Here is a 27,702-nt window from a genome sequence, read left to right as displayed (position 1 = left end):
TGTTCATTCTATTTTCATATTTTATTTACCAGGAGCTGAAAATATTCAAACTTAACCCTTTCCCAACCCAAAACCCGTGTATCTACTGACTTGGCATAGCCCCACATGCTGTCTCTTACAGTAGCCAGCCAAAGAAAGAGGGAAAGAAAGCTTAAAATGAACTGCCACTAAACTTTGTCAAACACACAGAACAGTATATAATACACAATAAAATACTTCATACCTGGAGTTGAAAAAACGAAAAGTGTTAACAGCTGACCTGGCACAGCCCCACATGCTCTCTCTGGAAATTGAACACAGACAATTAGGAATTTTAAGACACCCCAAACATTTCATGGGGCCTAGACAAGCTGGAGGAATACTTACTGCAAAGGCAGATGGCCCAGAAATGGGAATTATAATTTTTCCCAAAACTCACTTAATACTTCTTCTAAGAGGTCAAATGGGAGTTTTGCCATTGACTCAAATGGGAGCAGAGGCCAGCCTTAAGGTCCCAAACCTCAACAACTGATAATTCTTGTTCACTTTGAGTATTTTGTCATTAAACAAATAGGAATTTACATGAGGCAACCATTGCAAAAAGAGGGAGGGAGAGAAATTGGAAGTGAATTTCCACTCCCAGAATTCTTGCTGGTAAAGTAATATAGTTCCCAACATTCCAAAAAGAAAAATCTAGCTGTTAACCCTTTTTATCAAAACTCTAACTCCAGGGACAATACATAATTTTCTACAATATTATTTGGAATATTTAGCACTACTTATATGCTATCTAATAACCATATACATTATTATGCTGTAATTTGGAATATTCCTTTACATTAATGAATTCTGATCTATTACATGTGCTTGAAAAAGGAGCACTATACAGCTGACTTTCTGAAACGGTTTCACCACATTAAAAAAAGAATCTAAGGAAAGCAAAGTCTATGAATAACTCTCTTCAGTCTTGCTACCTGTGGTTCAGAGTCAGACCTCAAATGTTCCATGAAACTTGTCTGAGACCAACACCTAAGGAACTAGCAAAAATTAAGAAAAAAACCCTTATTTCTCTAGCACACTAATAATTGAATAAAATTGCATTGGAAGCCTTAGAATGGGCCAGGCTACTGGAGGGGCACCTTTATACAGATGTCATTGATAACATTAATATGTTCAGTGGGAGGTTTTCAAAAGATACAGAGACACTCCCATTGATCGCCATCTTTTTCAACCCACTGATGCTCATTTAGGCCAGGGATTGGCAACCTTTGGCACATGGCCCGTCAGAGAAATCCGCTGGCGGGCCGGGACGGTTTGTTTACCTACAGCATCGCCAATCGCAGCTCCCACTGGCCGTGGTTCCCTCAGCCCGCGCTGCTTCCCTCAGTCCCCATTGGCCTGGAACGGCGAACCACAGCCAGTGGGAGCTGTGATCGGCCGAACCTGAAGATGCTGTAGGTAAACAAACCGTCCTGGCCAGCCAGCGGATTTCCCTGATGGGCCGCGTGCCAAAGGTTGCCAATCCCTGATTTAGGCCTTTGAAAATCTCTCTCATTTTACACTTCAGTACTTCCAAAATTGGAAAAAAAAATTATATATATATATATAAAAACTTCAAACATTTTTTTATCTGAGATATTGCAACACTCCTTTAAATTATTCTTAAATTTGTTTGGCACAAGCACATAAACAATATTTATCTTTTCAATTGCATGTTTCTTTGGTTTTGCCTTAATCAAGTAATAGAGATTTAATAACAGGAAAAAATCTGCTAGAGTGATGAGACAGAAAAGAACATAGTGAATTTTAAGAACAAGTAAAAGTCATTAGTTCCAATGTGCCTGCCATGTTGGCTTTATCTTAACGACATCTACCTATTTCTACCATAAATCCTTTTCTATAATCCTTTTCTTCTATAGTAAACATCTCCTGATCTTATTAGTTGCTTATCAGGCACAGAGTAATGCATGATTTTTCTCAGAGTTGAACCAGCATATAATCAAAAGGCATTGGGACAAATTCTCCTCTCAGAGGTATTCAAGTGGCTTTCATTTGAAATCCATGGAAGCTGCACACAAGCCTCCTACAGCAGAAACTGGATTCTAGTTTGCACTGGAAAAATGAAACCTGGAAGTTATAATACAGAATGACACTCTCAAGCTGCACTCACCTTCCCATCTTATGTTTCACCCTGTATCACCACTTAGGCCCATATAGCAGAAAAATAACTACTCGTTAAAGGTAATACAACAAGGCAGGCAAAAACCAGGTTTGTGAGAAAGGAAAATATTTGTCATATTGAATTTTACACAAACACAAAAAGCAGTTTTTGCATGCAGCTAAAAACGACTGTTTCTCTCAAAAAAATTGCTTTTGCTGTGAAAATGGCGAATTTCCACTTATGACTAATTAATTTAAAACAAAAAACCATCCCCGAATTCTGTACAACATTGTGAAATTTGCCATTTTTATTGGAAAATGCTATCATTCTCTGACAGGAATGACAGCATTTTGCCATGAGTTTAAATCTTAGAAATATGAGTATCTACATATGAATATTCACTAAGTGGTACTTTTACCCTGCACCACCAATTTAAATCAAGGCAGCAGGTACTAAGATACCACTTCCAGCTACAGATAATGGAAACGCCACAAAGAACCAGCTAACAATGTTCTAGCCACTCAGCTCAATTATTTGGCTAAAAATTCTAACACCATCTTTAATCAAAATGGAAGGATAAGATATTTACTTGCTGTGTAACAGCCACAGAATTACCACTGTGGTGATGGGGTATTTAAATAGCTCAACATTTTGTCCAAAGTTGACAAAATTTCATATGTAAACTGAACTTTCCCTGTCTTTAGTCTTATTTTGCTCTTGCTGAAGCTAAACATGTGATAGCACTTCAGTTCAAAGAATCCATCTGCTGTAAGCATAATACAATAGTGGATTTACTCACAAGTACTATTCGTTTTACAAAACGTTTCACAAATTACAAAAGAGCTGAGATCACGTTTCTAAGACAATATGGTTTGACTCCTATGTTTAGATCCATGCTCAGAGGTCCAAATTGTGGCCTTAAACTGTAGTATATCAAGTATGACGCTGGCATACAAAGACAGTGGTATCTCTTAAGCCTGGTCTACACTGGGGGGGGGGGGGGGGAATCGATCTAAGATACACAACTTCAGCTACGAGAATAGCGTAGCTGAAGTCAACATACTTAGATCGAATTAAAATTATGTACTTCGCGTGCTCGTGGCGCTGGATCGATGGCCGTGGCTCCCCTGTCGACTTTGCTTCCACTTCTCGCACTGCTGGAGTTCAGCAGTCGACGGGAGAGCAATCAGGGATCTATTTATTGCGTCTACACTACACACAATAAATCGATCCCCGATAGATCGATCGCTACCCACCGATCTGGAGGGTAGTGTAGACGTACCCTTAGCCATACAATACGTTGGTGTGCTTATTCTGTATGGAAATTGCATATACATAGAACTTTATAAGCAACGTTACTAAGATTAAAATACATACTGTGACAAGGGGAATACTACATTTTATTTTGAATAGTAAAGGCTTAGAAAGCCAATGAATATATGTTGTAAACCAGGTAGCAATTGCAGGATATGAAAACTGCTTGGTAAAGAGGGCAATCTCTGTCTCAATGAAGTGAACAATTGAGAACAGATAATTTATTTGACAATATCCTGTTTATTTTTCTGATGCTGGAATGTTCATGAGGAGATTGTGATTTTCTTGAATTTATTCATTATTCTGATTTTCTCTACGGACTTTGATACAAAGTTTAACACTATAGATTGATCAGCTACGGTTCTGACTCAGTGGTGAGTCTGCACCCAACCCTGACACAGCACAAGGCCTTGGACTGCCCCAGAAACACCATGGAGCCCTGCCCCTCTACGCCAGGCACACAAGGTGTGAGCAGGCAGCCTCAACCAGGCAGGATACAAGTGTGGAGGGGCTTAATGTGGGGGGATCCAGGTGGGGGTGAGAGGATTCTGTGTGGGACAATCTGGGTGCAGGCAGCTCAGTCAGGGGTCTAGGTGTGTGTGGGGGGATCTGGATGCACAGAGCTCCTTGGGGGGTTCCAAGTGCAAGGGCAATGGGACTCTGCAAGGGCTTCCAGATGAAAGTGGTTGGGGCTCAGTGAAGTGGTCTGGGTGTGGGGGTCTCAGCAGGTGGGTCTGAGTATTAGGGGAGTGGGGCTTGGTGGGGTGAGGATCTAGGTGCAGCTAGTTGACGGTCAGTGGCAGGGGGTCTGGATGTCGGGGGCTCAGGGTGGTGCAGGAGGGTGGGGCTCATCAGGGTGGGGGTTTCAATGCAGAGTTCAGTGGTGGGTGGTCTGGGCACACGGGTGAGGTTCCGGAGGCAGGGGATATGGGTACGGTGGGCTCAAGATGCAAGGGTTGAGGTTCAGTAGGGTGGGATTTGGGTATGGAGGGCTAAGGGGGTGTCTGGGTAGGGCAGGTCCAAATGCCCGAGGGTTGGGCGGATGGGGGAGCAGCTCCCCGTACAGTGACCCCTCCCTCCACAGCTGAGGTGTGATGGGGACAGGAAGCAGGGGAGGATGCTGAGCTTTCTGCAGCTGGGGGAGGTTTCTGGGGATGGGTCTGACACAGCCCCAGCCATTCCTTGCAGGAGAAGAGGAAGAGGAAGTCCCATCCTCTCCTGCCTCCAGCCCAGCCAGGACTAGCAGCTGATTCTGGCTCAGGGTAGGAGCCACTAGTTGGGGTGTACCCAGCCCTGAAGTGATTTACCTCTCCACTGGCTGCTCCGGGTGCCTGAAACAATGTACCTGTGCAGCTAGGGAGTGGTGCATGACTGCTCTTGCAGCTTCCTTTTGCTTCCCTGTCAGAAAGTCATTTTTCTGCAGGGAAACAAAGAAATCTGCAGGGGAGATGAATTCTGTGCAGAAGTATCCACCAAACTTCCAGCAGCTCAATGTATCCAAAATAGGTAAGTAAATAAAAACTTTGGCCAAAGCTTCAATCTTGACTCACCTATTTGTTCTTACTACAGAGATGCAGGTATTCAGTTTGACTCCAAAATCTTTGACTATTATCACTAGCCACATCCCTACTATTAGTCACTTTCTTAAACACTGCTTTGCTAAAATTCTTATTTCAGTCTTCAGCTCCTTTCATCATGACTATGGTAATTTCCTTCTGTGTGGTTTCTTTAAACACCAACTCGCCATATTTTAATGTGTCCAAAATACTAATGTTCAACTCCACAGCCACACACCTCCTCATCTCCTTGCAGGTTCACAACCGTGTCATCATCAGCCTGAGATTGGGTGACCAAATTTCCCTATGCTGAATACGGGACACCTGGCAAAATTACTCGTACTCAAGCGAGTTCAACAGCGATCAATCTGAACTATGCAGTACAAATGTTCAAATTAACATCAAGTTGACTGAGCCCTACGTTAAAAAAGAATACTACGTAGTTTGATTATTTTTATTTATCTTCTTATCTTTTAAGGCTTTAGGGTTCACATGGTGAGGGGTGATATACACACCCCTACTCCCCACACATACACACACAGGCAGATGTGTCACACACACACACTGCCACACACATACTGACCAACCCTCCTCTCCCTGCCCTGCCCTCTCTGCCCTCCATGCCTGACTGGGGCCCCCTGGATGGATCTCCCTCTCCTGGTACCTGAGGCAACATGTGGGGGGCATGCAGAGTAACACACCCCTGATTTCTGTCAGGGAACCTTACTGCAGGGACTTCAGCAAACCCGGCCAGAGAGGTAGCTCAGCAGGGAGGATGCCTTGGGGATGGAGCAACCCCATGTTCCCTGGGAGCAGGACCCAGGGCGGGATGGGGTGGGAGAAGAGGGTGCTAAGCCCCTGCCCCGGGGGCTGCTGTGTAGCCTGCAGGTTTGGGGTGTGAACAGGACGGAAACTGTTCCCCTCCCCCACCATTCCAGAGCTTAGCTGAGAGGCAGAGAGGCTTCCCTGTGCCAGCACAGTGCGGGGCTTTGGCACATGCTGGGCTTGGCTCCTCCTGGCCAGCGCCCTGCTCCAGAGGGTCTTGGGCTTTCCCGGGATGCTGGCCCAGCCAGAGGCAGTGAAGGAAGGAAGGAGCCTGCCAGAGAGGCTGTTGGTGACCTGAGCTCTCCAACCAGGGGCTGGTTCTCTGCACAGCACTGGGAGTGGGATGTGCCCTGCCAGGGGGGATAAGGAGGAGCAGCAGGGATGGGGGGGGGGGCGGGATGAAGGGGCAAAGCAGGGAGAGGACAGCAAAAGGGGGAGCACATAAAGGGCTGATGGGTGGGCAGCAGAGGCAACACAACTGCCCACCGCCTGGCACCTGACTGCACTCATTAGCCACAGCGTGCAGCCAGCACCGTCTGGAAACAGGACGCGGGGGGTGGGGGGGGCGCGCACTGCTGACCGAGAGCCGGCATGCAGCAGGGACTGCGCTGATGGAACAGCAGGGGGAGTGGTCAGCCCCAAGCGCTGCATCTTCATCCCGCCACCAGCCTTGCACACCCACCCCATCATCGGCCACTGGACCACATCCCCTCACTGCTGGTGGTGGGGGCGGCTGGTGAGCCAGGATCTGGCCAGCAGCAGGACCCACCAGTACTTATTGTGAGGAGATAGAAAATATGGGACAATTTGCCTGTTTTTAAGAAAAAGTCTGGAAACCTGCAGGAGGGCTTAAATACGGGACTGTCCCTTTAAAAATGGGAGGTCTGGTCACCCTAGCCTGAGACTCCAGATGGTAAGAACAGAAGCAGCCAAAGCAGGGACGGTTGTACTGGGGTTGAGCAGGTAAAATGGGGCCCAGCCAGGGCCACAACTCCCCCCTAGCATCTCCCCTAGACCCAGTACTGTGGGAGAGGAGACCACCCTCACTCTGGAGGCACTAAGACCCAGGTGGTGCATCCCCTCCTCCAACCACATGGGCTTGGGAGAAAACTGCAAAGAAGAGCTATCCAGACTCCAGGCAGTAGAAGGGACCTTTGGTCCTTTGAACATCCAGAGAACTGTCCACAGTTTTGACTGGATTTTCTCTGGCTTGTGCCAATTGACTGTTTGCTCCAGCCCTTCAAGTTCCAGCTGCTCTAACAATTTCTTCACCTCATTTTCACTTCACACCATCCTCCCTTGCACTGTTCCCCTATTCCCTTCAGCTTACTCCTTCGTAGCTGCTCCTCCCCAAAAGACTGTAGAACTAACACAGGGGTCGGCAACCTTTCAGAAGTGGTGTGCCGAGTCTTCATTTATTCACTCTAATTTAAGGTTTTGCATGCCAGTCATACATTTTACCGTTTTTAGAAGATCTTTCTATAAGTCTATAATATATAAATAAACTATTGTTGTATGTAAAGTAAATACAGTTTAAAATGTTTAAGAAGCTTTATTTAAAATTAAATTAAAATGCAGAGCCCCCTGGACTGGTGGCCAGGACCCGGGCAGTGTGAGTGCCACTGAAAATCTGCTTGCGTGCTGCTTTCGGCATGCATGCCATAAGTTGCCTACCCCTGAACTAACATGTCGTTTGGTGCCATCACACTGTTCACTCTGCTTGTGTGTTAGACCTCTTTCCCGATTCTGTGTCTGTCTCATCTATGCTTATCTAAGCTCTTTGGGGCAGAGACTTTCTACTGCTTTGTTCATACAGTGCCTAGCACAATGGGGCCCACTCTTGGTGGTCATAGAGTCATAGAAGATTAGGGTTGGAAGAGACCTCAGGAGGTCATCTAGTCCAACCCTCTGCTCAAAGCAGGACCAACACCAACTGAATCGTCCCAGTCAGGGCTTTGTCAAGCCGGACCTTAAAAACCTCTAAGGATGGAGATTCCACCACCTCCCTAGGTAACCCATTCCAGTGCTTCATCACCCTTCTAGTGAAATAAAAGGCACTACTGTAATAAACATGAATAATAATTAACAGTAGGAATCAGCACATAATCTCTTCTGTATCCATTATCCAGGCACTCTCTCTCAGTCCTGTGTCTCCAAGATTCTTTCTATTTATACAAATCTAAACAGGATTTGACTGTTTAGAGAGAGAAAACATTAGGGAAGAGAGACCAGGGGATTTGAACTAAATAGGGGGGACAACCTAAAAGAAATCTCTACCATCATCCTCTGTGGAGGGAGAGAGAGAGAGAGAAAGTGGGGGGTTAAAAGAGTTTGGTATTGGAGTTTCCAGTATCCCGGTGTTCAGTCAGTGTCTCAGCAAGACTTAGCCACAGCCCCCTTTTTGCTAGTGTGAAAAGATGTCATTTATATAGATATAAGCTACACAGCTGTTTATGCATATATAGCTATAACTGGCTTTGAAGCATTTTCTCATACTTTAGTATGAACGTTACTGTTAAGAATTAATTGCGTTGTATCAAATCACAATCCCACAGAATCATGGGAATTGCCTTAAGGGGAAGGAAGGATAAAAACTTATCTAATCTAGATAATGAAAAAAGTTTTGGGGGCTCCAGTGACAGCACAGGACAAAGTTCCCTCTTTTTCTTATCAATAAGTCAAGGTAGCAGCATGCTGAAGTAGTTTTACTGCGGCTGTTTCTGACAGTGTTTTATTACCTAATCCACACCGATGAGTATTTGCTACATTCTGAGTTTTATAATGCACAAATCTCTCCCTCTACTTCCTGGGTTGATTAAAAAACACCCCCCCACCAACCCCTGATATCACAAAACGGAATAATGAACAGTCTGGGGACACTATTTCCAAATATACACCCAATTTGACAACAGGGCAATAGCAATGCATTAAAAATAGCACTGGCATAATTTGGTTTAAAATCTGTACTGGTGTAACGCTCTTGAAGCAATTATGTAACATCAACATATCAGCAAAACATATCTAAAAGCTAATGATTAGAACAGGGGTAGGCAACCAATGGCACGCATGCCGAAGGCAGCACGTGAGCTGATTTTCAGTGACACTCACACTGCCCTGGTCCTGGCCACTGGTCTGGGAGGCTCAGCATTTTAATTTAATTTTAAATTAAGCTTCTTAAACATTCTAAAAATCTTATTTACTTTACATACAACAATAGTTGAGTTATATATTATAGACTTATAGAAAGACCTTCTAAAAACATTAAAATGTATTACTGGCATGCAAAACCTTAAATTAATTAGAGTGAATAAATGAAGACTCAGCACAGCACTTCTGAAAGGTTGCCGAACCCTGGATTAGAAGTTCATTTTGAAGCAGCACAGTCCAGTGGATTAACCAGGGGGGTAGAAGACAGGCATTCCTGATTCCAGCTCTTCGCTGATTTGTTCTGTGGCCTTGGGCAAGTCACTACCCTGAGGATAATAATTCTTATTTTCCTACCACACCAGGGACCTGTAAGATTTAATTAGTTAATGTTTGAAAAGCACTTTGAAGAGGAAAACTGCTATGTAAATACCTATTATATAAATTAATAAGCTATAAATCAGTAGTATGCAAAATTTAAAAAAATGCAAATTTAGGTAAACATCTTTAGGAATATAAAATCCCAATATGCTCCAGTTTAATAACTAACAAAGTAACAGGCAATGCTTAGATCAAAACTAAAACCTTACAGAAGACAATTATATGGTTACCCAAAATATAGAACTTTATAGAGTCTAGGAAACAGGATCTTTAAAAGTTATTTTATTTGTGGTGGGTGGAAGATATGAAAGGGAGAGAGAGACACACAGAGAATCCTCATTAACTACACAGTATTTCTGCAGAATCTCTAAAAGTGTAAACAAAGTATTTTTTTTGTAAACATCCAAACTTCGTTAAAGTTTTGTGATTGAATCCTGGCCTCAATACATTCAGTGGCAAAACTCCCATGGGCTTCAAGAAGCCCAGGATTTTAACCTATAATGATTTTATTAAACTCAGTTCTTTCTCCCAACTTATTTATCACACAATTTAAATATTTTCCTTTAAAAAAAATATTGCTACACCTCTACCCCGATATAACGCTGTCCTCAGGAGCCAAAAATCTTACCGCTTTATAGGTGAAACTGCCTTATATTGAACTTGCTTTGATCCGCTGGAGTGCGCCGCCCCGCCCCCCCGGAGCACTGCTTTATTGCGTTATATCCAAATTTGTGTTATATCGGGTGGCGTTATATCAGGGTAGAGGTGTACTTGTAATGGTACTCAAGCTTAACGTCTAGCATTTAAAAGGGATACAAAAGCAGAGAATATACACCCTAACGTCACTGTTCTTTGCTACATCCTAATCTATTAAACTGTTATCCATCATTAACCCTTGTAGTGGAGATAGGAAAAAATAATTTCTTGTAGACCAAGCTAAAAGGGTGTTTTTGTTTGGTTGCTTTTTCAAATTAGCTTTCTTCTAGGAACAATTTGACAGTATCTCGGTTTCCTAATATATCATTATTTAAACAATACTATATCCTTTCAAAACAGACAGTTATGTCAATTTTTCAGGAACTTACTTTTGATTTATAGCTTCAGTCAACCTGGCACTTGTTCAAGGAAATCTCTGACTCACGTGAAATCTGTTATCCTGGCAAGAGGCGCTTTCAGATACACTAGCAAATTTCCACCCCAATGTCCCGAACCAATGTGCATGCTCTGAACAATACTGTTTGATTAATTTGCAAGGTTGGTCAGTTCAAACTAATTTTTTTGTTATGCACAAATTGTCCAAAACCATTGCCACATGCAAGAGGTACTTTATCATCTTTATAAAGAGAACAGATGGGGTTAAAATCACCAAGAAATCTATTCTTAAACAGCAAGCATGGACATTTTGCATTGCTCCGACCTACGAAGCATATCAAGTACACAAAGAGCTGTTGTATAAATATGTACAGACCCTGAAAGTTCTAATGCTGTTGTGTCAGGATCCTTTAATATAGCTTTAGGAACACATATGATTATGAGAATTACAATTCTATGATCTATTATGTGTTGTAAATGGCCACAGTAAATATACTGAATGAAATTAAATGAAAGCCATATTAAATGATGAACAATTTTGTTCAGAGGAAGAATGGTCCAGATGTTAGGGCACCAGCCTAAGATTTGAGACCCCCAGGGTCAGTTTCCTACTCTACTACTGACTTCCTGTGTGAATCTACATAAGTCACTTAACCTCTCTATGCTTCACTTTCCCAACTGTAAAATCATCCCATCAAATCTATGTGAATTTTCAAAGTGAGCAGCAACAAGTGGTTATTGTTTCACAGATGTACTACCTGAGGAAGCAATGCTCCTGCAAATGCTGAAAAACACCTTCATTTACAGCTCCTGGAGACTCAAGACAAAGCCCTTTGTAACTAGAGCAACAAACTGATGTGAAAGATCTCTAATATAGTAATGGCATTGGCTGAAGCAGGGAAAGAGATAGTACAAGTGTGAAAAATGAATGGATGAAGGGAACACAACTATAAATCTCAGGAGAAAAAACCATCCATATGTTTATTTAACTTAGAGGGGTACAAGGAGACTCTGACCTGACCATTACATACTATGTCTAACATTGCTACACATACAGTATTACTGGTCCCATACCTGTGCTACCTATCAGGTTTACAGTGGTATTCCTTTCCCATTGATATATTTTTAGAAATTCAGTGTGCATTACAACAAAGCAGGATCATCATAATGATGTGACCCATCCAGAGAAGAATCTGTAGTAGAGACAGTGCTGCTATACTCAGCTTCATACAGCTGAGCACCTAACAGCATCCAGCCCAATGCATCGAGGTCCCACTATCTGGATAATCAGTATGATATCCCAAATGAGTCTCCTATTAAATTCATCTCTGGTACATCCACAGGTATCCAGAGTCTCTCCCACCCCAAAGGCTCCACACCAGCACCAAAATTTTCTGTGACCCTGTGAGCCAGAAGGCAAAAGCAAAAAGCTTCCTTGTGCAGCATTAATTTGCTTACCTCCCCACTTCTTAATATTTTTTTTTAAATTCTTCCCTCAATGGAGATCTCTCACCTTAAACTCATTAAGCCAAGGGATCAGCCACATGGGGCAGGAATCCCACACCTACACAAACACCTTGGGGGTGTGGCCAGATAGGCTCTCCCACCTCTTGGACTCAGACATGGCCTCAGCGGCCTAAACCTCCCATGAAAGACCAAAGAGATGGTATGGGGGAAAAAGATTAAAATTCCAGTTTGCTTTTCCAAAATGTACAATTTTAACACTGCACTAACAGACTTTGTACTAAAGGCAATTCTGATCTCCAACTTGTGCAGCAAAACCACTGTAATTTCATTGTAAAGGGGAAGCAGGATTCCAGCACCTTATGTAATGATATGCACCCCATGCACCATGGTAACCAATTATTGGGGGCCACATGGGCATAAGTTGGCTGGCCAAGGGAAAGAGACTAGGCTGAGGGAGAGGGATGACATGCTGCATGAAATGGGGGGAGGAGGGGAAACAGTGGGCAAAGCACTGTATCTTTGGGAGCTCTACTGCTTTTTTGTGGCCTGGTGCATGAGTCTTACCATAAACCTCACGGAGATCCCTAGTGCACATCTAGTATCCAGCGCTTAATAGAGGTTGCTGTCCTATGAAGCTCAGTCCTAAGCTGTTAATGGTGATAAGATTCAGTGTCAATCTTCCACTTTCTTATTAGAAATATTTATATATCAATATTAGGGCCCTACCAAATTCAAGGTCCATTTTGGTCAGTTCCATGGTCATAGGATTTAAAAAAAAAAAAAAATGTAAATTTCATGATTTTAGCTCTTTCAATCTGAAATTTCATGGTGTTGTAATTGTAGTGATCCTCTCCCAAAGAGGAGGTGGGGCAGGGTGTCACAAGGTTATTGTGTGCGGGTTGAGGAACTGCTGATGGTGGCGGTGTTGCCTTCAGAGCTGGGCAGCTGGAGAGCGGCGGCTGCTGGCCGGGAGCCCAGCTGTGAAGGCAAAGCCACCGCCAGCAGCAGCACAGTAGTAAGGATGGCATGATATGGTATTGCCACCCTTGCTTCTGCATTGATGACTGCACAGCTGGGTCCTCAGTCAGCAGCTGCCACTCTCCAGCCACCCAGATCTGAAGGCAGCGCAGAAGTAAGGGTGGCAGTACCGTGACCCCCCCCCTAAAATAACCTGGTGATGCCCCCTGCAACTCCTTTTTGGGAAGGGCCCTCAATTTGAGAAACGCTGGCCTCTTCCGTGAAATCTGGTCTTGTGTGCTTTTACACTATACTATACAGATTTCATGGTGGGAGGCCAGATTTCATGGTACGTGATGCGTTTTTCATGGCCGTGAATTTGGTAGGGACCTAATCAATACAAATATGCATGGCATTCTACCAACACCACAGATATGACATGTTGCTCACAACCAAGAGATCTCTATCATCTACACACTTAAGACAACTAAGCCCAACAACTGTTAGCAGCTGGAACAAATCTTCAAATTACACTGCCTTAATTTTATAATATATATTATAACTATACCTCTACCCCGATATAACGCGACCCGATATAAGGCGGGTTCGCATACAACACGGTAAAGCTCTGACACGCTGCTCTGAGCAGCGTGTTAACGGTGCCGGGCCAGTCCGGGGCCGAGGGGTTTGATAAGGGGCAGAGGGTCTCGGGGGGGGGGGGGGGGGTCAGGGCTCCCCCCCCCCCCCCCCCAGAGTCTGGGAGGCAGGAGCTGTGGAAGGGAACTTTTGGGGGCCCCACAGTCCCAGAGTGGCCCGGGGGATTAGCGGGGGGCCGTGAGCAGCCCGTTCTGCTTCGCTCGCCCCGGCCGGAGGGTGCTTACTCTGGCGAGCCGCGTGCCAGAGGTTGCCGATGCCTGATGTAGAGAATGGCTGTTTTCTAAAATTCACTGTTACATCAAAATTAGTTCACACTAAACAAATGTTTTGAGCAAATACACCTCTACCTCGATATAACACTGTCCTCAGGAGCCAAAAAATCTTACTGCGTTATAGGTGAAACCGCGTTATATCGAACTTGGTTTGATCCGCCGGAGCGTGCAGCCCCGCCTCCCCAGAGCGCTGCTTTACCGCATTATATCCGAGTTCATGTTATATTGGGTCGCGTTATATCAGGGTAGAGGTGTATGTTAAGCTAAGCAACTATATTTTGCACACAAACTCACCAGCGATCACAATAAAAGACAAATTATGGTAGATATAGTAGCGAAAGACATATATATATTCCTTATAAAGTTTAATTTCTGAAAGTGGAGTAGGAAAAGGCCCACTTCTGTCTGGCACCACGTACTATTCACAGCACCTGCTGGACAATTTTTCATTTCTTAAAAAAGTCAAGATTGCACAATATCAGACCCATAAAGCATAGAAAAAGGTCATTGGCATGCAGATCCCGCCATGCCTTTGGGGGTGTGGTTTGTCCTTTCAACGCCTATCCCACAATCTGGCACTTAAAGGCATGGCAGGTTCCCCTTACTGCTTTAGTCAAACTCAAGTTATTGGCCTTGAAACCAGGAAAACTGAGTGAAATTTAAGGGTCTGTGAAAGACTGGAGATCAGACTAGATGACCTAATGTTCCCTTCTGGCCTGTAACTCTATGACTATCTTAAATATTACGTTAATTCTATATTTAATTATTAGAAGAAACTTAATATCTCACTTGTGAAACAATATGTTCTACAAGATCTATGGCACCAGGCAATCACCTGTATATCCAAGGATGGAAACAGATTGATTGAGATAGGTACAATATACTGACACTTCTTTCCAGATTCACAGCTGCATATGTGGTGTGTATGATACAGATATATGAAGGAAATATGATACATTTACAAAGCAGTCAAATTAGATTTCATTAGTGTGGCTTTTGAAGCAAACTACCATATTACTATTTAAATAAAAACTGTAGCAAGAATGCATTGATTTTAGGTTACTGAATGTCTTAATTTAATTCTTAATCTCAAGATCTGGTTAAAGAATATTCAACATATTTCCCCCCTATGCCTCCAAAAAAATCAATCATGGAATAAATTATTAGCAAAAAAAAAAGTTCAAATATTAATCAATTAAAATAACTAATATTTGCCTGCCAATCATATATTAAAATAGTTGCAATTCGACCTCTCTTCTCCATTAATCAATCAGCACTATTTAGTACAAAAATAGATTTATCGTGGGTTATTTTTATTTTTCTGTCTTATTACATGTTCTATAAACTGGAAGAAAAATACTAGGCACTTCAGGTCCTGGGATTTGTAACTAGTAAATCCAGAATGTGGTGCTAAATCATCAATCAAACAGAGCCATCAACAGTGAGACATCTTTTCCCCACCTTGCCCTGCTGAGAATTTTCTCAGCATATTGAAAGAGGCCAATTAAAGCAACAGAGAGAACACAATGTCCTCTCCATAACTTAATCCCTCTTTGCTTGAGTGGGATATAAATTGGTGCCTGGTTGTTACTGTGGTTGACTGGAACCTGAGTGAATCAAAAATCTCTCTCTACACAATGAGCAAGGAGTGTGATTTCCCGGCTTGAGGGCCGGACTCACCCCTGCGGCACCTCTTGCTGGTTGTCCAGGGAATTAGCTCTCCAGCCTCTGGAGCGCCCTCTGCAGGCCAGTGAACCGCCTGTCCTCTTCACTGGCCCCCCCGTGTCCCTCCCAGGACCCTAGTGCCCCTTGCGCTAGGTGCTGCCCCCTGGCAATACCCACACACACTAGGTCTCCCCTCCCAGGGGAACCCCCCCACACTACCCCCACCTTACCTCAGTACTAGGCCACTACCAGTCACCAACTAGCCCCCACTCCCTGGTGCAGACTGCAGTATAGGCTACTCATCACTGGCAAGGAGGGTTTGGACCTGCTGCCTTAGCCTAGCCCTGGGTTGTCCTCTGCAACCCCCAGTACCCCTTGGCCTTCCACTAGGCCACAGCCTGGGGCTATCCAGGCTGGAGCTCCCCAGCCCTGCTCCACCCAGGCACAATGCTCTAGTTCACTGCCACCAGGCCCTCAGAGAGAAACTGCTGAGCTCCTGGCTCCCAGCCTTCTTATACAGGCCAGCTGGGGCCTGATTGGGGCGTGGCCCAGCTGTGGCTACTTCCCCAATCAGCCCAGTAGCTTTTCCCTTTGCCCCAGCCCTCTGCCAGGGCTGTTTTAAACCCCTCTGCAGGAGCAGGGTAGCCACCCCGCTACAAGGACACATACTTGTGCTAGCTCTCATCCAGTTAGTGTGAATATCAATACTAGTGTAGCTGCCACAAAGGCATGGCACGGATAGGTTTCAGGTGGGTTTGTATTCAGCACCACTCTCCTGTGCTTCTGCTGCCAGTGCTACTGGGGCTATGCTGCTATTTAATACTCGTGCTAGCTAGAGGGGAGCTAGCTTGATATGTGTACACTAGCCGAGGAATGACAATGCTGACTCATAGTGTAGACATAGCCAAAGTCTCATTGGTGAATCCCATGCTGGGTTATTCAGTTCTGAGAGGCAGGCCCTCCCTCGGATGTGATGACTTCTTAGGTTAGCCATAGCCTCACACACTGTCAGTTACCAATTCTCCAAGCAGTTTGTACTTGGAGAATCTATACTGCCAGTGCACAGACTCTCTTTTTTGGGTGGTATCAGGGACATAAAGTTAAAAAAAAAATTCTCGGGGTGGATCAGATGCACTCCATCTTCCCAAATTATGCAAAAAATGCATTCACCCAATATGTATCTTCTCAGACTTGTTTGAGCAAATAATGTATCACTTTGCAACTTATCAACTTTTTGGCTGATTCTAGTAAGTATAAAACATCAGAGTTATCTAATTGTTCTAGTGCCTTTAAACCCCAAGTGAAGTTTTTTGATGCATTCATGACAAACATTGTTTAGTATTTTAATCTCACTTTCAAAATTTCCATCTTTTGATTTATTCAGCTGAAGGAATATATTATTTTGCAAGCCTGGAGACTCAAATTCTATTTCTGGCTCTGCTTCAGACTTCCAGCTTGATTTTTATACTTTACCTCATTTTCCTCACCTATAAAATGGGGATGGTAATACTTATTTACATCACAGTGGGTTACCTTCTAGCTGCCATGGTGATGGAGCAAGCTCATGCGTCAATAAAATTAATAAATACAATTCAAGCAAACTTTTAATGAAAAAAAAACCCACTAACAAAATAAAAATTGAACCAAAGAGTTATAATTTGCCTAAAAATAAACAGAAAAATAAAAGTAATGGAAAAACCTGACTGGAGTCTTTTACTTATTTCCTTTCATGTATGTTCTTCCTTTGGAAAACTGTAGATAATTCTCTCTAGAAAGCACTGCGAGAGACCTCACAATTCTGCCATGAGCCAAGGAATTTTTTTTTAGACAAACTGAATAATTTAACAAAGGTTCCCCCTTAAACAAAAACAAAAAACACCAAAACTTTGCAGTTGTATAAAAGAGAAGAAAGAATTTCACTCTGAAATTTGTTCTAACAATGAGTCAAGGACCACACAAAAAAAAAAAAAAAAAAAAAAAAAGGAGAGAGAGAGAGAGACAGCAATCTCCTCCTGAAGGGACTGAAGCTGAACAGAAAGATGCTGCCATGTATGCTGGCTCAGACCTCGGATGACATATCTGCAGAATAGCTGATGACTGGTGTTTCCGTTAGCCATTGAACACCTTGGCAATACTTATCTCATCCTGAGAATGTGATACTTACTCTTGTACAGCTCTGGCTATGGAGAGGGCCGTGGATCCAGTTTCATTAACACTATCTAAGGTCACATTTGGCAGGTCATCATCATCACTGTCACTTTTAATTTGTCTGGGAGATATGCCTCGGGGGTCCATTTGTGCTGGAAAAGAGACATATAATGGATTAAAGTTAGTGTGATGAAACTAATCTTGTCCCAGAACAACATAAAGGTGTACAACACCTCCATACTGTTATACTGTATATAACACCTTTCTCCTTTAGCTTCACAAGTAAGATAATGAATATATAAAATCATGTAGTGTAGCTTTTGTTAGCTACTGATACACACAAACATATTTGCAAATGCACAAAATGTCAATATATGTATTTTATATATATGGATACTGCATACCCATGAACCATTAAAATAAAATAAAATTGCACATATATTAATCTTTAAACATGCATTTTACCTTTAAGGCATTTATTTTAGTTGTCTTTTGGGGATGTTTTTTGGTTTCGTTTGTATGATTTTCAATATTTCCGCATGGAGATTTAGGGCAAAAATTTAGTGGTCACTTTTGCCCATCTTGAGACATCTACAACCTGATTTTTCAAATTAGCAGAGCACTGGCAGCTCTCACTCAAAATCAACCAGTGATCTCTCAAGTGCTCCTTGAAGAGAAAGAACGGCCCAGTGGCTAGGGTGCTATCCTGGGTGTGTGTAGAGACCCAAGTCCAATTCCCGGCTCCATTGCAGATATCACATGTGACCCTGTATTTCAGTTCCCCAACTTTAAAATGGGGACAAAGTACTTTACTACTTCACAATGGTATTATGATACATTAAAGATTGTGAGGCATTCAGATACTCCTCTTATATGGGCCATATAAGTAGACAGCTGAATTCCCAAGAATCCGTTGCCACTGATTGAGATTCTCACAGTTGAGAACGTCGGTCTTAATGTTTAGTTTATCAATGCACTGTGCACAGCCTTTAGGCACAGTTGTCATTTCTATTTTTTTGTTAAAGATCTTAATAAAGACAATATTTAAAAAAACATTCAGTAGGCTAACATAGTAAGTCAGATATTTACATATCAAGAAATACAGTAGTGGGTGCACTTACAGAAATCAATTAATTATTTTACAATATTCTTCTGAGACATATTGCATAATGTAGTTACCATAATTTTTCTTGATTAGCTTGTCATTGTGTGCATTGGTTGTTGCATGCAGTAAATTAAACATCAGACATTTGTCAGAGGAGGGATTGTTGACACTGACAACGATAAAGTCTTTACCATATAACTGCACTGAGACTTATAGTGACTATTTCAATTTTTGAAAAGTCATTGGTAACATGCTTCTTTGTTCCAAAACTACAAGCACCATATTCTAGTCACACATTGCACACTGTAGTATACAACGTGTGTTTAAACATCAGTTGCCAACATAAGCTGGCAACTTGATTTAAAAGTAGTTGATTGCTCATCACATCTGATTTTACCAGAGAGAAAGCCAATCAGAAAGAAACGTGATGTTTGAGAATTCCTGATCGCCAAATGGCTATGGGCTATTAGAAGCAATTGTAAAATTGAAATAATAACCATCTATGTTAACTATTTTTGCTAATTTTAAAAAGTGAAATATGTTGCTTGTTACACTAGTTATATAATTATATGAAGCAGATAGTTACATGTTGTTAAATGTGTGAAAATAAATGTGACGTTAATGAAGTTTAAATTAAAAAGAACAAAACATATTGCACTTGAAATTTTCAGCTAACAGCAACATAGTCTTTCTCCCATGTAACATGAAGGCCAACTCAGAAGCCTCCTGGCTGTTTACACTCAAATGTAGCTTCATCAAAGATGTTTAAGAGTTAGTTTATGATGCAGCTGCCATTATATATTAATTTTGTACATTTAACTTTGCTTATTCTTAAATAAAAGGAGCTGGGTTAAATAAAGAAGAAAACTGTCTTAGGCATGTTTATTCGTCACACAACATGCCATCTAGTTTTTTTATTATGTGGTATTGCCAACTCTTGAGATTTTGTTGCACGTCTCAATATTTGGTGTTTTTCTTAAAGAACCAGGTGCTTGAGGCATGTGATGAGGTGAAAATCTCATTTAATTTAAAAAAGTAAATTTCTAGCCCTTATAGTTGCAGAAAAATGCTTGAAAATGTGACCGAAGTGTCCCTAAAGACTCAAATACCAGAAGGCAAATAAAAGAATAAAAATATATTATCTTTCAAAAATCTCATAATTTTAAAGCCAATTTCATGATTTTGAAACATGAATCGTGATTTTTTTTAAAATGTTTGGGGTTGGCAATGCTGATTAAGTTGCATACTTAATAGGACAAATGCTGCTCCATGTTATGTCGATGCAGCCCCGCTGAAGTTAAAGGGATTGCATTGTGGTAATAGAGCATAATTTGGCCCATTGGGCACAGCTTGCATAACTGCAAGTCTATGATCACGACAACACTGGGTGTCTTGTGTTGTGTATTCTCTGCAAAGTGTAGGATCTCCCACGCTTTCAAAATAGTGAAAATCAAAATGCTGTGGTGGGGGAATTAAGAACTGTTAGCACAGAGGAATGGTTTTTCAATCTAATTTATGGTGATGGCTAATTGGATTGATGCCAAACTGTATAAAATCCACACTTTAGCATTAAGGAATTTATTTCTATTCCCTCTCATTTTTTTTCTAATCTGAGCCCCCATACCCATCATTTCAGCATTCTTCTTAGTTCCCCCTCTCCATATGTGGCCTCTGCTCCTTCCCATTACCACATACCTGCAGTTCTCTTATATCTCCTTACAGCTCTCACCCCTTTTTTTGCTCCCCCTCTCCCTTTGTGCCCACTTGCCTATTCCCAAACAGACGTGCAGCCGCTAGGATGGCTTTCACAAGTCTCTGGAGAGGAGGTTGGCTCCTTGCCTCATAAACTGTCACACAATGGCCTAATGTTTTCAAAGAACTCTGTGAGGTGCTCAGCAGGGTGGATTCTACCACTCTCCTTCAGGTTTTATTACACAAGTTGGTGACAACTGGTTGAGAGCATGGTGAGCCCAGAAGGCTGAGCTCCTCCTTTTCCATCCCAATTAAGTTTCATTGTTTCTCAGAGCAGCTGCAACTGCTGTGGGGAAAGGCAGCACCTAAAGCTATTCTCCTCCCAATAAGATCCTTACAGGTAACTGATTAGCTGATGCCCACATGGAGAGATCTTGTGCTCACCTGTGACTATAGTGCCCAAGCTGCACAGCAGAATTCTTCTGCTTGAGCAGGGCCGGCCCACAACGTTTTGGCACCTGAGGCGGGGAGCTCAAATGATGCCCGCATGCCCCCTCGCTTGAGCCAAAACTTTGAAAGGTCTCAATTCTGCCTTCTTCCTGTTCTACTTCTCTCATGGTATTGCTCTGCTACCTATCCCAATAAAGGAGAACTAACAACTTAAAATGCCTTGTTCAAAAATTTTAAGTAACACTTAACTTTCAGGTTTCAGAGTAGCAGCCGTGTTAGTCTGTATCCGCAAAAATTATTACCTGCTGTACCACAGAGATTTAGAGTAGCAGCCGTGTTAGTCTGTATCCGCAAAAAGAAGAACAGGAGTACTTGTGGCACCTTAGAGACTAACAAATTTATTAGAGCATAAGCTTTCGTGGACTACAGCCCACTGCATCAGAAGAAGTACTCCTGTTCTTCTTTTTACTTAACTTTCAAACGCCTGAACAGCAAATATAACTTTTCTTGTCTGCATAGTAAACGCTGGCATTTTTCTCTGTTTGAATAATCAAAGTGCCTTCTTGATTGCAAAGATCTGAACTGTTTCCTGAAGGTCCACAGTCTAGGCCAGCTCATGCTCTATTGAGATAGTTGCAAGGCTGACCAGCCTCTCCTGTGTCATTGTGGAGCGTAGATGTGTTTTTATTAACTTCAGCTTGGAGAAGCTGCGTTCTCCACTGGCAACTGTTACAGGAAGTGTTAGAAGTATGCGCAGAGCAACAAAAGCATTTGGAAAGAGGGTGGTCATCTTATTTGTGCACATATATTCCAGAACAGCCTTCGGAGTTGATCCTGCTGAAATGCATCTTGAAAGGGCTTTCAGTTCATACCTAAATCACTCATATCAATATCGTGCATGTCATCCTGTGTCAACACTGTCTCTAGTGCCTTGCATTGCTGGTGTAGGTTTTCTTCAGTTATAGTGAGGAGTTTTGGAATATCATACAACATCCCAAATATACTGCTGTGTTTCTTGAGCTGCATGAAACGTTCTTCATCTGACTGTATTGCACAATCTAGCACCTAGTTAAAGAATTCAACTTTGAATTGTTGTTTGGGGTCTCTTATGGGATTATCCCGTGCCTCGTAATCAAAATGTCTTCTTCTTCGGTGACTCTTGTATTCCTGAATGGGTGGGAAAATAGCTTCAGTGTGAAGTTCCTCTGCCAACTTCTGTGCACTCTTCAGAACGTTTTGAAATCCCTCATCTGACCGGTAAGACTGTAGGTATGACTTTGCTTTCTCCAGTTGTTCCATTGCTCCAGATATATCAAGGTCAACATCTTGGAGTCTCTTGCTTACAACATTTATTTCAAACAGTATGTCATGCCACAACACTAAGCCACACAGAAATTTGAAGTTATGTATGTTTCTGGTGATTTCATTTCCCTCTGCCACCATTCTCCCACGAACGGTTCCTGTCATAGCATTATTCTCCATAATGGCAACTATGGCATCATCTATCTTTCCCAATTTGGTGTTTGATAGGCTTTATCGCCGCCACTCAACTTTCTCATCATGTGGCACTCAGTTGTTTCAGTGTCAGAGAGGATGTTCCCAGATGTTGCTTCAAAATTTGCCATTGATGAGTTGATGCAGAGAAAAATACATAGATGCTTTGAATTACATTAAAAAATTCAGCAGCCTCACTAGAAGCTAATGCTGCATCCCTGACCACCAAGTTCAATGAAAGAACTGCATGGGACAATAAAAGCTCGAGGGTTTAACTCTCGGATCCATGTCTGCACTCCTCTGTTCTTTCCTCTCATGTTGGCACCATTATCATAGCCCTGACCTCTCATGTCAGCTATCGCAATTCCCGTATCTTCCAGCTTTTTAAGAATCACATTTGTCATACCAGCTCCTGTAGTATTATAAATGTCAATAAATTCTAGAAAATGCTCTCTGACAGTCATCATTGCAGGGACATTTTCACTAGGTTCTGTTGTTGTTACAAAATGCACCATTAAAGTCATTTGTTCTGTATGGCTGATGTCAGGTGTGCAGTCCAGAATAACAGAGTAATATCTTGCTGACTTCAGATCTGCCACAATCTTCTGTTTGACTTTTGCTGCCAGTAATTGTATGATCTCATTTTGAATTGTTTTTCTAAGGTAGTGGTGTGTGTACATTTCTTGGGTGGTGACTCTTCTTAGATGCTCCTGGAGTACGGCATCAAACTCAGCCATCAGCGCCACAATTTTAAGGAGGTTTCCATTGTTTGGCAAATATAGCTGAAGTGCCATGCAGTGCTAGGTTTTGGATAGCAAGCATTCTCACAATGGCAATGAGCCTTTTCAGAACATTTTGCCAGTAAAGAGACTCTGATGCAATCTTCTCGTAATGCTGATCATCTATGGTGGCCTTTAACCTTAGTCTCATCTAAAGCTCTTTCCACCTATGGAACGATCTCTGGTGATTTGCTGCCTTCTCATGGCATGCCAAATTTCTAGCCAGATTTTCCAGTCCTTTGTTCCTGTAGAACCCAATGTGGCTGGAACATTAGACTGGAAGAGTTTGCAACAAAAACAGTATGCAGCATTCTGGGTTTTTGAGTACATAAGCCATGGCCTCTCCACTTTGTCACCATTGGGAATTTCACACTAGTAATGTGTTGGATGGAAACTCTTATTTTCATTGTCTTTGGGGAACATGAAGTTTTTAACTTGCTGTGGCCCATGCAGTACAAGGAAGTCCCTCAGGCTACTGCTCAAGTGGTTCCACAGTCCTGGATCATCTAGACTTAAGGAACTAAACTCAGCAGCATCTGTTTCTTGTGCCTCCGCCACACTCTTCTCTGATCTACACTTTTCTTCAGGAATGTGCATGGTTACATCCATTTGAGATGCAGATATGGATGCTGCAGTAGCCGCCAGGTCACCTGCACACTGACTAACTGGAAGATCAGGCATCTCCTCACCACTCACATCCTCACTGGGGCCGGAAGGCTCACCGTGAACATTTGTGTCTATGTATCTCAGGAGATCTCCTTCCTGCTTTGATAGAAAAGCTTCCTTTGCTTTCTTTCTTTTTCTGAATGCTGCCCCAGAGGGGTGTTTTCTTCTTTCACTCATGACTGCTGTTCTGTGCCAGCTATAGAGGCTCTCAACACTCAACTGAAGGGGACAAATAAGCAGGCTGGTAGCAGGGACTGAGTGAGGGAAGATATCAGCCTAACTGGCTCCTACTACTTCAGTTGACTGCCTGTTCTCCTCAAGTGGGTTCAGGGAAGCAGCAGGAAACAGGAAGCTCCCTGAGAAGCTGGCGTTAATCAGTCCAAGCTCCTAGAGGTGCTAGAGAGGGTCATAAGAGGCTCCTCGTCCTCTCTCTCCCTGAAGATCCTGCTGCTTTCTGTTATTCCCTCTCACCTTTTCTCCTGCCTTCCTGTTATGTCTCTTGTGCCCTCCTTCCTCCAGCACAGCACTCCACCATCTCTGTGCATCTAGAGCAGAGAGAATACATATGCACCAGCAGCAGACACAATTTTCTACACTCTGGGTCCTAGTGGTGCCCCCCCTCCACCCACCACAGTCTGGGACCTGAGGCGGCCGCCTCAGTTTGCCTCATGGTAAGGCCAGCCCTGTGCTTGGGGCTGTGGGTGGGAAGTATATATGCAAGAGTACCTGAAAAGCAGCTCCACTGCTTGTGAATTTGGAACCCCATAAAACAATACAATTTTTGGCTCCAATCCAGCAATTGATTGCTGGGGTACAGTCCAGGGCAGACTAAGGGGGCTTTAGGGGCTGCAGCCCAGGGCCCCAACTCAAGATAATAAATCACAGGCAGTGATCTCTAAGCAAGGGGTGGGGGAGGCGGCTCTGTGCGCTGACCCCACCCTCGGCACCGTCCCCTACAGGGGCAGCGCTTGCGGGCGCGGACAGTGTACGGCGACCCACTGCCCCCCTCCCTCCCAAGGGGCGCGCAGAGACATGCTAGCAGCTAGCTGCTTCCGGAGCGGTGTGAGGCTATGGCAGGCAGGCAGGCAGGCAGGCAATCTGAGCCCTGCTGCACGCCAGCCAGGAGCCACTTGTGGTAAGCACCTCCCAGCCGGAGCCTGCACCTTGCACCCCCTCCTCCACCTAACCGCCTGCCCCAGATCAGAATTCCCTCCTGCACCCAAACTCCCTCCCAGACCTCTCCTCACCAAACTCCCTCCCAGGAAAAATACTTGTATACAGAGGCCCCACAAAATCTAATAGCCCTGGGCCCACAGGAGAGTTAATCCGGCCCTGGTACAGTCAATTGAGGATTAGGGCCTTTTTCTTTATAGTTTCTTCCATATAAACGGTATCCAAAAATATTTTATAAAGTTAAGAATACAGGCCAAAATGTTCAAATTCAGAGGGCCTAGAGTTAGATTCCAAAATCTGTATTTTGGTAAAAGTGGCCTGATTTTCAGTTGATAAGCATGTCCCAATGAAGTCAGCAGCTCTGAAAATAAGGCCACTTTCATTTAGACATCTAAATATAGCTTTAAGAGATTTTTGCTTCCAGGTTTGTATATGCTGCTCACAGTTATTAAATAATGATTTGTAGTTATTTATTGGAATAACAAACAACAGAATGTGAGAGAGAATTAAAAGATTTAGACAAGGGAGAAAAGATATGTTAGCAAATGGGATATGAAAATCAGTGAAGAGCCAGTGATGAAACTGGCAGACAATGTGCAGCTGTACCCACGCAATTCATCTTAACCTTAACTTGTGTTGCATCTTGCTTTCCAGATCTAGCCCTGCTTTGAGCAGAGACTCTCAATTTTGCTGAGCTGTCTGGTGGTTTTGTGAAGTGCGAAGGAGGCTGGTGCTAGGCAAGCAGAGGGAATGAGGAAAAGAGTGGGTGAGTGTTGTGAGGGGACAACATATATGCTGGTAAAGATCCATGGAGAGTTATAAAAATAAGCATTTTGTACTGGAAGCTGAATAGATTAGGGAGGCAGTGGAGGAATTATGTGAGGATGTATGTGAGTTTACAGAGCTGAGGAGGCCATAAGGCTCTATGTCTATAAGAACCTGAAGGACAAATGTTCCTTTTAGTTGAAATAATGTAAAGATTAGCTCTTGACACACTAGCACATATTCAGTAGGGCCCTATCTCCTCTCGCTGCCCCCATTACCAAAATTAATCAGAAAAATGTTTCCTTTTAGAAGCCAATCTTTCAACAGAACAACACAGCAAAAGCCTGTTACAACCACTCCAGCACTCGAGCTATTACTTTATAACCACAATTGTAATATTTTGACCTTTTATTAAAAATATACAGTTACAACAATGGCACTGTAATAAAATAAAATTAAACACAGAGACAAAATTCATTGTTATATGTTTGCTGATATTAGAACAGCTACTGGAGTTTCATTTTCATAAAGACTCACACATACCACCATTTTTTCCATTTGTAGGAAAAACTACCTAAAAGAATAAGATCATCGGGTATCCACTCAAGTTTAACAAAAGTTCCTTTAAGAAAAATATAAATAATTAATTAAAGCATTTAGAATATTTGTTGACTAATATATATTTCATGGAATTATACAGACAATTTTTAAGCATGATCTTAAAAACATTTTATCGCTGTGCCACTGTACAATCACTGACATTTAACCATTCTACCTCTCTGCACTAAATATCACACCACACCTTCCATTTATTTTAAAAAGAGACAAGGTGAGTTTGATATTCAGGAAACTGAAGGATTAACAGCATTGCCTTGGAATCACACAGTGCAGGAACTGGCAGACATTACGCAAGCTTCCTCAGTGCAGCTCTGCCAATACACCTCAACCTTGACTGGTGCTATACATTGCTTTTCAAGTCTTGGCCCTGCATAGAGATGAGACTCTTAATTGTGCTGAGCTGTCTAGTGGTTTACTGATGTGCACAAATATAGGATGAGCCCACCAAACTCACTATGACCTAATATAAGATATGCAGAAAATCTTTAGAGATGAAAAGTGTAGTACACCAGTTCACTGCTATTGCTCCTGACACTTTCCATTTATAACCTGATTTTTTTTTTCTGATCAAGTTTTCTGGAAGCTGATGTGATAGAAAGTCATCCCATCAATAGGAAGGCTGAGACCTACAAGCAGTAATTTCACATAAATACATTATCTTAGATTTAAATCAAATCCTGCCCCTGGAGGTTTAAGATGAATGCAATATTTAAGAGCAGAAGAAAGCAGAGTAATAATCATCAGGAGTTTTGCCTCCCTTATTAGTTAAGCCGTACAGAGTTAGCTAATGCTTAAATGACTTATTAGGGGACCGATACTTGCCGGTGTGAAAATAAAGAGAAAAAATAGAATATCAGCATTCTGAAATATTGAGGACTGTGGTACTGTATGTTTAACCTCAATACTTGTCTTCTGAATTAAATAATCTCTTTGCTAATAGCCTTGCAAATATGTATATACAGAGACATATGCTGAAGTATCATGATATAATACTAACTAAATCATGCTTTTAGTTGCGCTCTTAAAATGATTAAAAATCAATTTCTGCCTTCTGAATGAGTGTATGATATTAGTAGACGGTTTGTTTTTGTTTCATATGTGAAACTTCACACTGTGCTTTCTATGACGAATGTACAGTATCCTGCATGCTAATCTAACAAATAGCATCACTGTTCAATATAAAGTAATTGCTTATAACAGGCCTTGAAAATGTACCAGACACCTAGTAGTTGGAGCATCAAACCTGCCAGCCAGAAAAATGAAGCTCTCTGCCCCTCCTCCATCAGTGAGATCCGGGAAAATGCACTGAGTGAGAAGTTTGATGCAGGAATCAATGAGTGAA

At 42.6% G+C, this 27,702-nt stretch overlaps 1 protein-coding gene across 5 annotated transcripts in view; it reads right to left on the bottom strand.

The window, feature by feature from the left end:
- The window catches only part of KLF12 (KLF transcription factor 12), a 341,692-nt gene that overhangs the window by 73,714 nt on the left and 240,276 nt on the right, over window positions 1-27,702 (bottom strand). For all 5 annotated transcript variants that reach the window (XM_054013293.1, XM_054013310.1, XM_054013302.1 and 2 more), the window contains 2 exons: window positions 17,635-17,770; window positions 224-283 (listed from right to left, as the gene is read on the bottom strand). In XM_054013293.1, coding sequence (XP_053869268.1) covers window positions 224-283; window positions 17,635-17,770 — 196 coding nt within the window. The remainder of the gene's footprint in view (window positions 1-223; window positions 284-17,634; window positions 17,771-27,702) is intronic.

Source organism: Malaclemys terrapin, chromosome 1 (genome assembly GCF_027887155.1).
Source record: "Malaclemys terrapin pileata isolate rMalTer1 chromosome 1, rMalTer1.hap1, whole genome shotgun sequence".
Taxonomy (NCBI): Eukaryota; Metazoa; Chordata; order Testudines; family Emydidae; genus Malaclemys; species Malaclemys terrapin.
Note: the sequence above shows the minus strand (reverse complement) of the source record. Positions and strands in the feature narration are given on the sequence as shown.